Source organism: Cervus elaphus, chromosome 10 (genome assembly GCF_910594005.1).
Source record: "Cervus elaphus chromosome 10, mCerEla1.1, whole genome shotgun sequence".
In the NCBI taxonomy this organism is placed as follows: domain Eukaryota; kingdom Metazoa; phylum Chordata; class Mammalia; order Artiodactyla; family Cervidae; genus Cervus; species Cervus elaphus.
The window spans coordinates 16,755,123-16,767,750 of record NC_057824.1 but is presented as its reverse complement, the minus strand read 5'-3'; the positions used below and the strand labels follow the sequence as shown (position 1 = coordinate 16,767,750).

Genomic DNA, 12,628 nt, shown 5'->3' with positions numbered 1-12,628 from the left:
CGCGCCCGTTTGTGGGCACGACGTCCGGGCTGCCGGGGGGGGGGGGGGCGGGGGGGGGAGCCTCCGGGTGAGCCCTGAGGGGAGGAGCCGGGAGACCCGGGTCGAGAGAGACAGCCGGACGGGGACAAGAGACACGGACACAATGGGCCAGAAAAGGCCGAACAGAGTCACCGCGGACAGGGACGCTGACGCCCCGCCGGCGGATTGACGGGAGCCCGGGGCCGCCGCCGCCTCAGCCGCTGGGGGAGGAGTCATGGCGCCCCCCGCCGGTCCTGACGAGGACGGGCAACCAGCGTCGCCCAGCGCGTCTCTGGCGGCCGCACCACCTCTCGGGGCGTCGGGGCGCTCTCCGGGAAATCAGAGTCCGAGGAGGTGGCGTCTCGGCGGTCCTTGGGGTGCTCTCAGAGCTCTATGGGTCCTGGCATCAGAAGGGGGTGCATAACTTTGGGGGGGGGCGGTGTCAGTGCCTCAGGAACGCGGGAACGCTGAGGAACCACGACCCGCGGGGCTGGGGGTGTGTGTCACCGAGGCCCCTGAGGTGTTCGCAGGGGGTTCACAGCACTCTGGGGCATCGTGGTGCTCCCCTGGAGGAGGTAGATAGCTCGAAGGTGGGGGGCCATGGGGTCCTTTGGATGACAACTGCCCAAGGAGGGCTCGAAACCGCTTTTCGGGGCTACCACACCCCTCCGTGTTGGGGCGTGGGTGTCGCTGCGTCGCTCACCCCTCCTGGACAGGCGCTCGGGGCACCGGGGGAGGCGCGGGCGGGGGCCCAGAGGGGCGGCGCGCGCGACGCTATCAAAGACTTCTCGTCAGGCGGATGCACTGGACGAAGGTTAGCCTTGATGAGTGGGGAGCGGCCCGCCCGGCCCCCGCCCGGCCCGCGGGCTCAGGCAGCCCCACAGCGCCCCCGCCGCTCGCGCCGCTGCAGCCTCCGAAGGCGTCTCGTCCACGCATCCCGCCAGGGCAACACGAGGCTCCCGCGGGCGGCGCTGAGCCCCGGCCCCCGGCCCCCGGGGCCCCCGACCGCGGCCCCCGGCCCGCCCCCCAGCAGCAGGTAGCGGCGGCCCGGCAGTAGGCGGGGGCAGCCGCAGGCGGCGTCCCGCGCCGGCACCCACAGCGCGCTGCTCCCGCGCCGGGCGCGCTCCTCGCCGCTCCGGAACACGGCGAGCACGGCCACCGGGAAGCGCGTCCAGGAGCCACGCGCCTCGCCGCGCGCGCCCACCGCCACCTGCACCGCTGCGGGGAAGGCGAAAGGGGCGGGGTCAGGCGGGGCGGGGCCTGGAGGGGGCCGGAGCCGAGGCGCACAGAACGCCAGCCAGGGTGCGGGTAAGGGTGCGGGCGGGTTGGGGGCGCGGAGGTGGGACACAAAGCGGACACGCTGCAGCGGGAGCACCGAGAGGCCCCGGGGGCTGGCAGGGCGGGGCCAGCGATCGCGGAGGAGCTGAGGGACCGGGGGAATGGCCTTAGGGTCCAGCGAGGGTCAGGACCTCCAGAGGGAGAGTAGGGAGGTCAAGGTGAGGAGGGGCGGGGGTCGGGCAGGAAGCCTGAAGGTGGGAGGCCAGAGGGCGGCCTACCGTAGTCTTTCCTGCAGAACTTCTTCAGGCTGATGCGGTAGCTGCCACGGGCGGGTTTGCAGTGCAAGTCGCAGTCTGGGAGGAGGGCGCAAGAGGAGGTTGGCACAGATCCCCATCTCCTTCCCTCCTCCTCCCACTCTCTCCTCGGGCCCTTCGGGAAACCACCACCCCTTCCCCCCAAGGACATGCCCCTCTGGGACCTCTGCTCACCCTGGGGCTCCACAGGACTGCTCTCCTCAGCGGGTCCAGGGACAGGCGTCTCTGTGGGGAGGACAGGATAATGCACTGCATTTGAGGAGGGCCAGGGGGATCTGCAGGGCTCAGGGGACAGTTGAGGGGAGCCAGGGATCTGCGGGGCCCAGGTAGGCAGCAGCTCGGAGCTGGGGTGACCTCTGCCGAGGTGGTCCATGCAGGGCACCGTCACTCACTAACGCAGGGTGCCACCGGAGAGCGGCTCTGCTGGAAGCCAGGGGCACAGCGGTTACAGGTGAGGCCAGTGACGCCATCTTTGCAGGGACACTGGCCGGTGGTCTGGTTGCAGGTTTTGCCAGCAGCACCAACAGGGTGACAGTCACAGGCTGAGGACAGAAGTGGGATGGTCAGAAGCCCATCTGGGGTTGGGGAAACCCTGGGAGGGTGAGGCGTGTAGGTGGCTGGTTGAAGGCTCACCCCTACAGGCACGGCGGTCACTCAGGGCACGGCCAGGGTCTCGGTAGAAGCCCTCCCGGCAGTAGTGGCAGTGCCGGCCGGCAGTATTGTGCCGGCAGTTGAGGCAGACACCGCCACTGCGGCGGCCAGACAGTCGGTACAGCTCCATGTTGAAACGGCAGCGGCGAGCATGGCCATTACAGGAGCAGGCTGCAGGGAAGGGTGGGTCAGGGATAGGCCGGCCGGGTTTCAGATCCCCAGGCCACCCTCCAAGGCCTCACCAAGGCAGGCGTGGGCTTCCCGGGTGGTGGCCCGCTGCCACGGCCTGTCGCAGTAGAAGGGCTTGCAGCGGCTGCAGTCCGGGCCCTCGGTGCCGTGCCGGCAGTCGCAGGTCAGGTGGCCCTGGGGGTCCAGCAGGCACCTGGACGCGTGCCCATTGCACTTGCAGCGCCCGCCCACCTGGAGCTCAGTGGCTGAGTAAGAGTAAGGGGCCGTGGCCACGGAGCCCCTGGTGTCTCCCAGCACGGCAGGCCTTGTGAGCACTACTTGAATGTCCGTGGCGGTCACCCAGTCTTGGAGCACCGGGCTGCTGTCCAGATCCAGGCCTGGCGGGCTGCCGTCCTGCACGCTGAAGGCCAGCAGGCCACCACCATCGGGCTGGGCCTGGGGCGCAGGGAAGCACAGGGCTTCGGGCCCTGGGCCAGCTGGGCCATCGGCAGGGGCAGGCAGGCGGCCGAAGTCCAGGCCACAGTGGGAGGAGAAGAAGCCGAGTGGGGTCCAGCTGCGGCCGTGGTCCTGCGACTTGAGCAGGGCCAGGGAGGTGGGGGGTGCCGAGCAGAAGCGCAGGCTCACGAACACCAGCTCAAAAGCCTTGCCAAGGGGCACTGTGAGGGTCACGTTGTGGGGCACCTGCGTCAGCGAGTCCGAGCGCCAGCACACTGGGCTGGCGGTGCCGCCTGCAGAGGTAAGGAGGGCGGCGGGGTGTGCCCGCCGCGGGTCCGAAGCGTCGCAGGCCCGCGTGGCCGGCCGCCCGCACGTGCTGGAGGCCAGCACCTCGCGGCCCAAGGCCGCGTTCACCAGGCCCGGCACGCAGCCGCGGGGCGCGCCCCCGTCGTCATGGCAGGGGTCGGCGGGCGCCGGCGGCCCCGGGCTCAACGCGGCCGAGAGCGTGCCCGCGGTCAGCAGCAGCCCCCAGGGCCAGCCCGGCATGGCCGGAGCCGCCGGGGGTCAGCCGGCCGGCCGGGGCCCCACGTCGCTGCCCTCGGGAGAGAGAGAGCCCGGTCCGAGGCTCTGCCCGTTGGCCCGGGGTGCCGAGCCACCAGAGCCCCCGGGCGGCCCCAATCGGGGCCCAGAGGTGGGCGCCGCTGCGGGCACGCTCCGGGCCGAGCAGAGCAGCGGGGACGCCCGCGAGTCCTCCCGCGGGGCCTGGAGCGTTGACAGGCGTCGCCCCCGCCCTCGGCGCCTCCTCCTGCAGAGGCCCCACCCGCCGCCCGCCGCTCCCACTCACCCACCGAGGGCCGGGTCGAGCAGGTCTCCCGGCCTCCCGGGACGGGCCGCGGGCGGGCGGGGCCTGGGGCGCCCGGGCCGCCGCCTCCTCCCGGCTGCAGCGAGGGCGGGCGAGCTGTGCCAAGAGGGGGTGGGGGGCGCAGCGGGCTCCAGCCTGGGCCCAGCCGGGGGCGGGGCTGCTCGGCCGGGAAGGAGGGAGGGGAGAGGAGGGGGCCGCGTCGGCAGAGCCGGAATCAGAAGCAGATTCAGACGCTGGCCGGGCCAGCGGGGGAGGGGGCTGGGAGGCCCTGAAGCCGGGGGAGGGGCCGCGGAGCCAGGAATGTGCTGGCGGGAGGGGGCTGGAGCGGGTGGCCCCGCCACGCAGCCCGTGGGGGACCACCCAGCCGGCCCCCGGCCCGCAGCCAGGCTCTGACTGTTCCTGGGGTGGTGCCACGTGCTGGGCGGGGGTCCGGCGCCTCCTCCCTCGGGCCGCTGGGGCACGCAGGGCCCTGGAGCTGAAGACTGGGTCCTGGATGCTCGCCTGGGTCCCTAACAGGGCACACTCGGGGCAAAGGGAGCCAGGCTGGGCTGGTGGTTGTGGGGTGTCCCCGAAGTAGCAGTCTGCTCCAGCAGAAAGAATTCAGGATTGGGGCCAGGTCTGATTTCGAATCCACACTGCTCCAGTTTCTAGTTGTGTGGTTTCCAGTCCTCAACCTGCCCAAGCCTCAATTTCCTCATCAGCCAGATGCCTATTATTTCCCCTTTGCTGTTGGGATTTCCTGAGCCTCATAGGAGCTCAACAGACCTGAGTCAGGGCAAAGCGACCCAGGAAGGGGCAGCCCCCCGCGGAGCGGGCAGGAACACTGGAATATGTCCACAGGGGAGCATCTCTGAGGCCTGAAGTTCCACATGGGAGGCTGACCCCAGGCCAGGCCAGCTGTCAGTGGCGACAGCTCGGGGTGTGTCTGTGAGGCGGGGCTGCCACCCTCAGCTGGGCCAGAGACACTGCAAGGACAGAAGAGGATGGACAGGAGCAGAATCCTGTGTTACAGATACTGAAGGACGCACCTTGGAGAAGGAGCAACAGGAAGACAGGGCGCTGGGCCACCTGCGGTGACTGACACTCTCTGGTGGGGCCCTTTACCAGGCCTGAGCGGCTCAAATGTGGGGGTGGGGAGCAATGACACTGGCACTGGGGTCTGTCCCTCAACTTCCCAATAAAGAACATGCCCCTTACAACAGCCAGGCACGAATGAGCGAGCTGGCAGGGCGCACGGTTCTGCTCTGGGATGGGTCGGGTGCAGGAGCGCCTTCCCAACCGTTCTCTTCAAGGTTCTTCTGATCATCACCCCAAACCCATCTGGGATGGGGGGCCCTGGTGGGAGTTGGGGTTGTGTGGGATTGTGTGGGGATTGGGGTTGTGTGGGGATTGATCCTGCGGGGACTGTTACAAGCACAGAGCTAGCCACAGTTGGGAGAAAGCCCTAGGCCCAAGACAGTGCTTCCCGGGGGCCTGAGACAGGCCTCCAGGGAAAGCCTGGCTGTCTGAACTTCAGGACACCTGCCTGGAAGGAGGAAAGTGGGGAGCAGCTCCCCTCGCCCAGCCCTGCAGGCTTCGTGTGCTACACAGCCTCCCGGTGAGGTGGGGGTAGGGTCTAGGGTTGGCAGAACAGCTGGTGGCCTCTGGTTTGGCTGGAGACCCCCAGGGCTCAGCCTGAAGAGTGTTCATGGGGTCAGCAGGAAGGGCCTCCAGCCAGAGGGTCACTGCGCCATTAGCCCCCCAGGGAGGAGGCTGTGGGGCTGGCTCTTCCCAGGAGGTATTCATTCTCTCCTGGCCCTGGGGCGGCCCCGGCAGATGGCGTGAGGGGAGCTAGGGAGGGCCTTCCCCACAGCCCTCCAGCCAGGATCAGCGCTCCTCGTGGACTCAGCCATCTGTCCGTCCCAGACTGGGGCCTCTCACGCTCTGCGCCTCTCTGCTGGCCCTGCCCGCAACCTGCCACTTTAGAAGAGGCCCAGCCTCTGGCCCCACCTGCAGCCCTCCCACCCCTGCCCTCACACAGAGGGGCATCCCCTAGCTGTGACCTTTGGGTACCCATCTGGGGTCCCGACAGGCCTCAAGGGGCTGGGGTTTTTCCCTTAAAAGGCCAACTGATCAAATATTCCCCACTTAGCTCACTGCCTACGGTCCCACCAGACGCTTGCAAGCCACCACTTGTTCATTTATAGCGCAAACATTTATTGAGCGCTTATTTTACCCCGAGGGGCTTCTACACCAGCGGGGAAGAAAGACAGCTAGGGGAGGGGGACAGAGCACACTGTGCCTCTCCCGGAGGTGGGTAGCCACGCCGAGTCCCCGGCCGACGCCGCCTTGCGCCCCGCGCCGACCGCGGCCAGGCCCGCTCTGCGCGCCAAGCGAGACGCTGAAAAGCAGCGCTGGGGGGAGGCGGGTGCGAGAGGAGCAGAGCCGAGTCGGGGGAGGGGAGGGAAGTGGCTCGAAGCCCCCACAGTTCGGGCCTCCTGAGGGGTTAGAACGGACCGCTTTGGGGACGGCGTCTGGCGAGGAGGCTTCCGCGACGCGCGCGGCACTGCGCCAGCCGGGCCCAGGCGAGGTCGGCAGGGAGGCGCCGGCTGGCCATGATCTCGCAGGGGACGCGGCTTGGCGCGCGGGCTCAGGGCGCCCCCGGCTCTCGCCGCCCCCCGCGCCCGGCCCTCTGCCGCCGCCGCCGCCGCGCGCGCCAGCACAGGAAGGCTGCAGCCAGGAGCCCGAGGCCCGCGCCGAGCGCCGCCAGCGCCGAGCCCTGGGCCAGGTCCAGGCGGGGTCCGCGCAGCGAGAAGGTGATGGCCGTGGCGGCGGCGCCCGCCAGCAGAGCCACGGCGCCGAACGGCAGGACGCAGCGCGGCCAGGAGCCCCCCGCGCCGCCTGTGGCCAAGAGCAGCGCGCGGAGAGCCCCGGGGGGCTCGAGGGCCTCGGCCGCGGGCGGGGGCTCGGCCGCGCTCATGCCTGCGATGCGGAGGCTGCACTCCGGGTGAATGTGGGCGCTCCCTGCAGCCCCACTCGCCCCGCCACCTCGGAGCGGATTGGCCGGCGAGGCGGTGACGCCAGCAGGGGCCAGGAGGTCTTCGCTGCCGCCTCCAGGCGGGGGTGTGGAATGGGGTGGGCGGGCCCTGACCCGGAGCGGGTCTGCCTTTCCGGCTCTGAGGGGCCTTGTGTTGGGACCCACCCAGACCGCTCCCCCCGAGTTATCTGCTGGAACCGCCCTGCCCGTGAAGGCTCAGGTGTCCACAGCGGCCCGCAGGGCTGGCCCTGGACAGGTGGGTCACTGAGTCAATAACCATCTGGGCTCCCCTAGAGACGGAGGGGTAGTGCCCCCCTGCCAATGGGTAAGGTGCACAGTAAAGAAGTGAAGCAGTGGATGAGATAACTGCAGTGGAGACCACCTCCTATGGAAACGAGTCTGGAGCAGCTGGTACCCTGGTGGTGGTGGAGCTCGCCCTGGAGACAGGATTCCTCCAGATCCCAGCACCTGGGAGTAAGCTCTGGGGGTGGGTGTGCCCCAGGCCTCTCTCTCTTGCTCCCTCTCCTTGAGCTCCACTCCCCGGGGGCCCCTCAGTGCAGTGAGGGCCTCCGATTTTTCCCTTCCTACTTTGGTCTGTCACCCGGTCCCCAGCAGCCCCAAAGGCCTGGGATTCCATGTCCAAGGTTTCTGGCCTATTGAACAGTGGGGCCCTTTACAAATAGTCTCTTGCAGGGTGGGGCCACCCCGAGGCTGCTTCAGCATCACCCAGTTCATCTCCCACACCTGCAGTGCTTCAGCAGGTTCACAGGAAACCTGGCCTTCTCCAGGAGTTGTCGGCCACCTGAGGCAGAAGCGGTGTTACTATTCCCGCCCATCACTGTCCACAGAGAGGGCCACTGCCCAGCCCTGAGGCTTGTGCTTGGTTCACACAGGTGCTCACTAAAGCCTCACGGAAGGGACACCACCACCTGGCAGCCCTCCTCAGGCCCCAGGGCTGTGAAGCCTGTAACACCATCCTATTCATCTTCACCCCAGCGGTGATAACCACCACCCAGAATGGCCCTGGGGACAACACACAGTCTTCAAGAATCATGCTGGAAGGTCCACGGCAGCGAACGAGTCCCGATGGAAACCCAGAGGCGGCGACCTTGACCACTACACTTTCCTGCCTTCCAGGAAATGATGGTTCTTTCAGCAGGGAAGGGTGATGGGCCCATTCCCCAAAGGGGACTAATTCTGGGGGGCCCAGAGCAGCCAAAGCAACAGCACAGGGGGCGGGGGTGGACATGGGTGTTGCCCGCAGGGACACTGGCTCTCTGCTCTTTGGGTAAGCCCAGGACGCAGCCAGGTGCTTGTGGGGAGAGGTTTCAGGTGTGCGAGGGCTAGAGCAAGCAGTGAGGCCCCGGGGCAGCCCACCTCGAGGGGCCCAGCCCCCTCCCTGCAGTACAAAATGGGTATGCCTGTTCTTGGTAAATATACTTGATATGTGCTTTAAGTAAGAAACATGAAGACAAAAGCAAACATGCACCAAGCACCACCTTGGTACGATTTAAAAATACGTGTTTCTAAAGCAGTTTTGGTGTCACACAGCGGCTTGTGAGTGTACAGCAAGAGGAAGCAGGTAGCTCAGAAAGTCTCCACAGCCTCTCTTCTCCCAATCTGGTGGAAGGCCAAGCAAAGCCAAACCCTGACCAGTAGGTTCAGCAAATGTGAGGAAGGCTCTAAGTTCCCCAGGAAGAGCCGGGGGCAGTTCCCGCCGGCTGGAAACCTGGCTTCCCAAGGGGGCACAGGCTCCTCTGGCCCCCACTCACTGCACCAGTGAAAATTGCCCTTGATGCTCATTTGTTTAATTATTAGGGGGGGGGGGTCTTGCCAACAGTCGGGCTGGGGGCAGAGCCAGCCTGCCTTGTTGCGGGCTTGGGGGCTGGGGTGGGCCTGGCCTCAGGGAGGGCTCAGTCGGTCAGCAGGCTCATCTCGCAGGACGGTGAGGAAGCGCTGGCCCCCCTCACAGAGCAGGCAGTGCGCAGCCCGGCACAGCGCCAGCCAGGGGCGCCCCAGGGGCTCCTGCTCGCTTAGCAGGGGGAGCAGTTCAGCCATCAGGACCTGGGGGGTGATGAGGGCCAAGGGCTCAGGGGGGCCTGGTGCACTTGGGGGGACCCAATCTAGGGCAGGAGTCGAGGCACCACGCTCCAGTCCCCCCTCCGCCTCCCAAAGCTCCAGCACGCTCACACGTGCCCTCCCCCCCTCCTTCCCTGGTGGATCTTGGGGGCTGAACCAAAAGGCTCAGCCTGGAGTCCTCCCCATGGCCCACACCTCCTGAACATGCGGTGACCCACGCCCCCGAGTCTGGAAGTACCTTTTCCAGATGGACCTGCTGGTCCAGCATGGCTACCCGAAGCCTGAGGGCCGCCAGGGTCTGCAGCTCCTCGGTGCTGGAGTAGAGAAGCAGCTGAGGGCTCCACATTGGGTCTGTGCCTCCTCCACAGGGTGAGGCGGCCCTGGGGGGCCCCTCAGGCCACGGCCCCCGTGGCTGTTCCACCACTGCTACAAGGTCAGGGGACATTGCTCCATGAGCAGCAGCCAGGGCCCTCCTTCCCAGGCTCCGGCTAGGGGTGCAAAGTCCCCCCTTGCCTCCTGGGTGAAGCCCTGCTGTCCACAAACAACTCTCTTTTGCAACACCAAGCGTGTGCCAGGATCTCTGATTCTTACAAGAAACTTTCCCACTAAGTGGATAAATGCGCAAGCTACTTAGACTGGTGGGGTCTGTGTGTGGGCAGCAGGGGCTGGAGCAGGGGTGCTGCACTGGCCAGCTCCACAGCACAGCTACTGAGCACTCAGGATCCCGTGGGGGACATGGGAAGGGCGTGCCTGCCTGCCTCCACTCCCCTGGGGGTGCTGTTCAAGTCCCCACACTGCCCTGTTCCTGGAGGACTTTGACCCCGACCAGGTTTCCCCAGTCGTTCAGAGGTAAAGAACCCTCCTGCAATGCAGGAGACACTGGAGACTTGGTTAAGATCCCTGGGTTGGGAAGACCCCTGGAGGAGGAAGTGCCAACCTACTCCAGTATTCCTGCCTGGAGAATCCCATGGACAGAGGAGCCTGGCGGGCTACAGTCAGTCCATAAGGTCCCAACTTAGCAGGCACACACGCACACAGTTCAGCTCGCGTTGCAGGGCGGGCGGGCCTCACCTGAGCGCAGCTCCTGCAGCCCGTGCAGACACTGCTCCGCCAGGGCCTGCAGCCCTTCCAGGGTGAGCAGGCTGCGGTACTCCTGCATCCAGTCCTTGGGGTCTACACAAGAGCCGGGGGGGACACAGGCCAGGTCCATGAGGGTCCTGAAGCCCTCCCTGTCCCACTGGAGACCCAACTCGGGGCCCACTAACCTGCCGTGAGCTCTTCCCTCATTCGAAGCCTCAGCAGCGAGCAGGCCTTCTGCAGGCGCCCCACCTCTGCCGAGCTGAGCCTGGAGCCGGGCTGGCCTGCCTGCACACGGGTCAGGGAAACTCCCCCATGGGCGGGCCCCTCCGCTCTCCCCCAGGGCTGGGTCCCAGGGTGGCTTTGGCCCTTCCTGGAGTGGCTCCTCCTCACATTCTAAACCAGGTTCAGAGCCAGAACCTCTGCAAGGATCCCACCCCTGCAAGGATACGGCTGTTTGCATTTTCTGGAGGAACTGGGTTTTGGCGGTGGCAGCAGCAACATCCACAGAATCCCCGGTCTGCATCGAGCTGAGCTGGGCCCACAGTCTGGACGCACACATGGGCAGCCCGCAAACCAGAGAGCAACGTGTGATGATGCCAGTCAGCGGGCCGGGGCCCTGGGAGGTAGGCGAGGCCCAGGGGAGGGGCCCAGGGAACTGAGGGGACACTGCCCATGGAAGGGGGACAGAGCTGACCCACTCGGGGAAATACCAGGAGAGAATTCTCAGGAAAAGGGGAGAGAAGCTGGCACTGACTGGGAACTAGAGCTCTGGGCGCTGGCTCCGTACCCGGCACAGCGGGTACACCTGAGCACCACCTGGCTTAACCCCTATGACACTTCCACAGCCTGGGGACTGGGGACACCTGGCGCCCTGCTCAAGGTCTCACAGTGGAGAGGCTGAGCTGGGTCCGCGAGAGCAGTCCTAGGGCGGCGGACTCTCCTGATGTGAGAGTGTCACTGCCCAGGAAAGGAAGCAGAGGGGCCTGCGGGCCAAGCCTCCGCCTCCCTGCTCTCCCACCCCGCGCCCCCACCACCCCCACCGCCACTCCCCTGGCTCCCCCTCCCCTCCCGGGGCCCCGCACCCCCACCAGCCTCACCGGGCATTCCGGGAAGCCGCCTTCCTGAAGGCCTCTGGCAGCCGCAGTAGGGCCCTGTCGGGAAGCTGGTGCTCAGGGCAGCTCTGTCCCACTCTGGGGGCTGCAGGCCCCACTCCCCACTCAGAGCCCAGTGAGGGGTGAGGCTCTCCCGACCCTCAGACAGGGCTTCCAGAGTGACCACGGGAGCCAGCCCAGTTGGGGTCCACCTGGCAGAGAGGAGAGCAGAACCCAGGCCGTCTCCAGCACATCTGGAGCCCCCGGGCTGGGTGGGTAAGTGCACGGGGCACAGAACAGCCAGGGAGGAGAGCGGGACAGGCCCCAGCACATCAAACACGGCACCGTCACCGCCAACAGTCCCACCTACCAGCTTCCAGGCTGGGGCCTCATGGGGTGACATTCTGGGGCTTCCCGGGCCCACACCCACTCACTGCTGGGCCCTCCCTGTCATCCCAAACCTAGCCTCCTGCAGCTGCCCAGGATTTGATCAGGCAGAGACAGTAGTTCCTCCAGGGAATGTCTGTTGGGGAACTCACCCCTTATCCTTGAGTGTAAAGGCTTCTGGAACCTGAGGAGCAGCCTGGGGGATAATCTGCTGGTCTCTGAGGCCTGCTTCAGGCTTGTTGGCTCCAGCCTCCTTCCCCATATAGGCGCCATCTCCCACCAACAGAAGCCTGCGCCCAGAGAGATCCTTTGCGGGCACCCACGGGTGGCGGACGCCCCTGGGGGGTTTTGTCTCTGGTGCACAGCTGCCAGCGCAGTGTGAGGTGCTGGGTGGGGCAGAGGCTCTGGTGGCAGGGGAAGTGGACCCAGACTTTAAGCTGTTGGCCTTGACTCCTTCTCCAGTCTTTGAGAGGCTTTTTCGCACTCGTACTGCCTTCTCCAGTGCCTGGGTCAGAAGCTCCAACTCCTTGAGGTCCTGAGGGCTGGGTGGGCATGCTGTGAAAGCCGAGAGTCAGGTAGAGGCCCCTGATCACTGCCAGCCAGAAGACAGGCCAGGGACGACACCTGCAGAAGGTGGGGGACTAAGGTTTACCTGAAGACGGGGCCTCTTCATTAATTTCTGGCCCTGGGGTTGGCTCCGGAGCCGGGGTCTCAGCTGGTTCCCTGCAAGGACACAGGGCAGCCGTGGCACGGCCAGGGCCCAGACCCCCATAATCGCCTGGCCTAGGAGCGGGCGCCCCGTTCTCAGGGCCTCGGGAAAAGCGGGGGGCACTGGCAGCCCGCAACTCGGAAGTGAGCGCTGAGCCCGGCCTCCCGACCCGGGGCTCCAAGCAGGGTTCTGACGGCCCGAGGGCTGCCTAGCCGGGTGGTCCCGGGGTCGCGTACCAGGCCCGCAGCAGCCGCCGGGAGACTCGCAGGCTCTGCTCCAGCTGCCGTTGTCGCTCGGCGCAGGAGTCCAGGGCGTCCCGCAGCTCGGCCACCAGCCTGGGAGGGAAACACCGGAGGCTCAGCGCCCGGCCGAGCCCCCGCCCCCGCCCCTCCAGCGGCGCCGGACCCACCGGCGCGAGCACTCCGCGGGCAGCATACGAACGATATGGATCTGCCGCCGTCGGAAGATCCCGCCCCTTCCGGACTAGAAGACCGCCCCTTCCGGCCGGGCTGCCCAATC

At 67.0% G+C, this 12,628-nt stretch overlaps 3 protein-coding genes across 6 annotated transcripts; all 3 read right to left on the bottom strand.

Annotated features, from left to right (window-relative positions):
• Positions 1–46: 46 nt before the first annotated feature.
• Positions 47–3,859, bottom strand: NTN3 (netrin 3). The gene is made up of 6 exons (XM_043915985.1): positions 2,504–3,859; positions 2,244–2,432; positions 2,003–2,152; positions 1,785–1,835; positions 1,575–1,649; positions 47–1,236 (listed from the first exon to the last, which is right to left on the bottom strand). Exons 1-6 carry the CDS (start codon positions 3,429–3,431, stop codon positions 887–889), a joined length of 1,743 nt encoding a protein of 580 aa, XP_043771920.1. The 5' UTR covers positions 3,432–3,859; the 3' UTR covers positions 47–886.
• On the bottom strand, positions 3,450–6,343 carry LOC122702134 (basic salivary proline-rich protein 4-like). Its single transcript, XM_043915628.1, has 5 exons — positions 6,244–6,343; positions 6,029–6,140; positions 4,630–4,712; positions 3,730–4,328; positions 3,450–3,647 (listed from the first exon to the last, which is right to left on the bottom strand). The coding sequence occupies exons 1-5, from the start codon at positions 6,341–6,343 to the stop codon at positions 3,450–3,452; spliced, it is 1,092 nt and encodes a 363-aa protein (XP_043771563.1).
• Positions 6,344–8,267: 1,924 nt separating this feature from the next.
• Positions 8,268–12,584, bottom strand: TEDC2 (tubulin epsilon and delta complex 2). Of its 4 annotated transcripts, none has more exons than XM_043915986.1 (10): positions 12,519–12,584; positions 12,346–12,444; positions 12,053–12,123; positions 11,553–11,955; positions 11,020–11,073; positions 10,371–10,488; positions 10,108–10,207; positions 9,914–10,015; positions 9,081–9,268; positions 8,268–8,827 (listed from the first exon to the last, which is right to left on the bottom strand). In XM_043915986.1, the coding sequence occupies exons 1-10, from the start codon at positions 12,542–12,544 to the stop codon at positions 8,666–8,668; spliced, it is 1,323 nt and encodes a 440-aa protein (XP_043771921.1). In that variant the 5' UTR covers positions 12,545–12,584; the 3' UTR covers positions 8,268–8,665. The 4 variants fall into 4 exon arrangements, with proteins under 4 accessions (XP_043771921.1, XP_043771922.1, XP_043771923.1 ...); XM_043915987.1 differs by having other exon boundaries at positions 9,081–9,265; XM_043915988.1 differs by having other exon boundaries at positions 10,371–10,467.
• Positions 12,585–12,628: the final 44 nt, after the last annotated feature.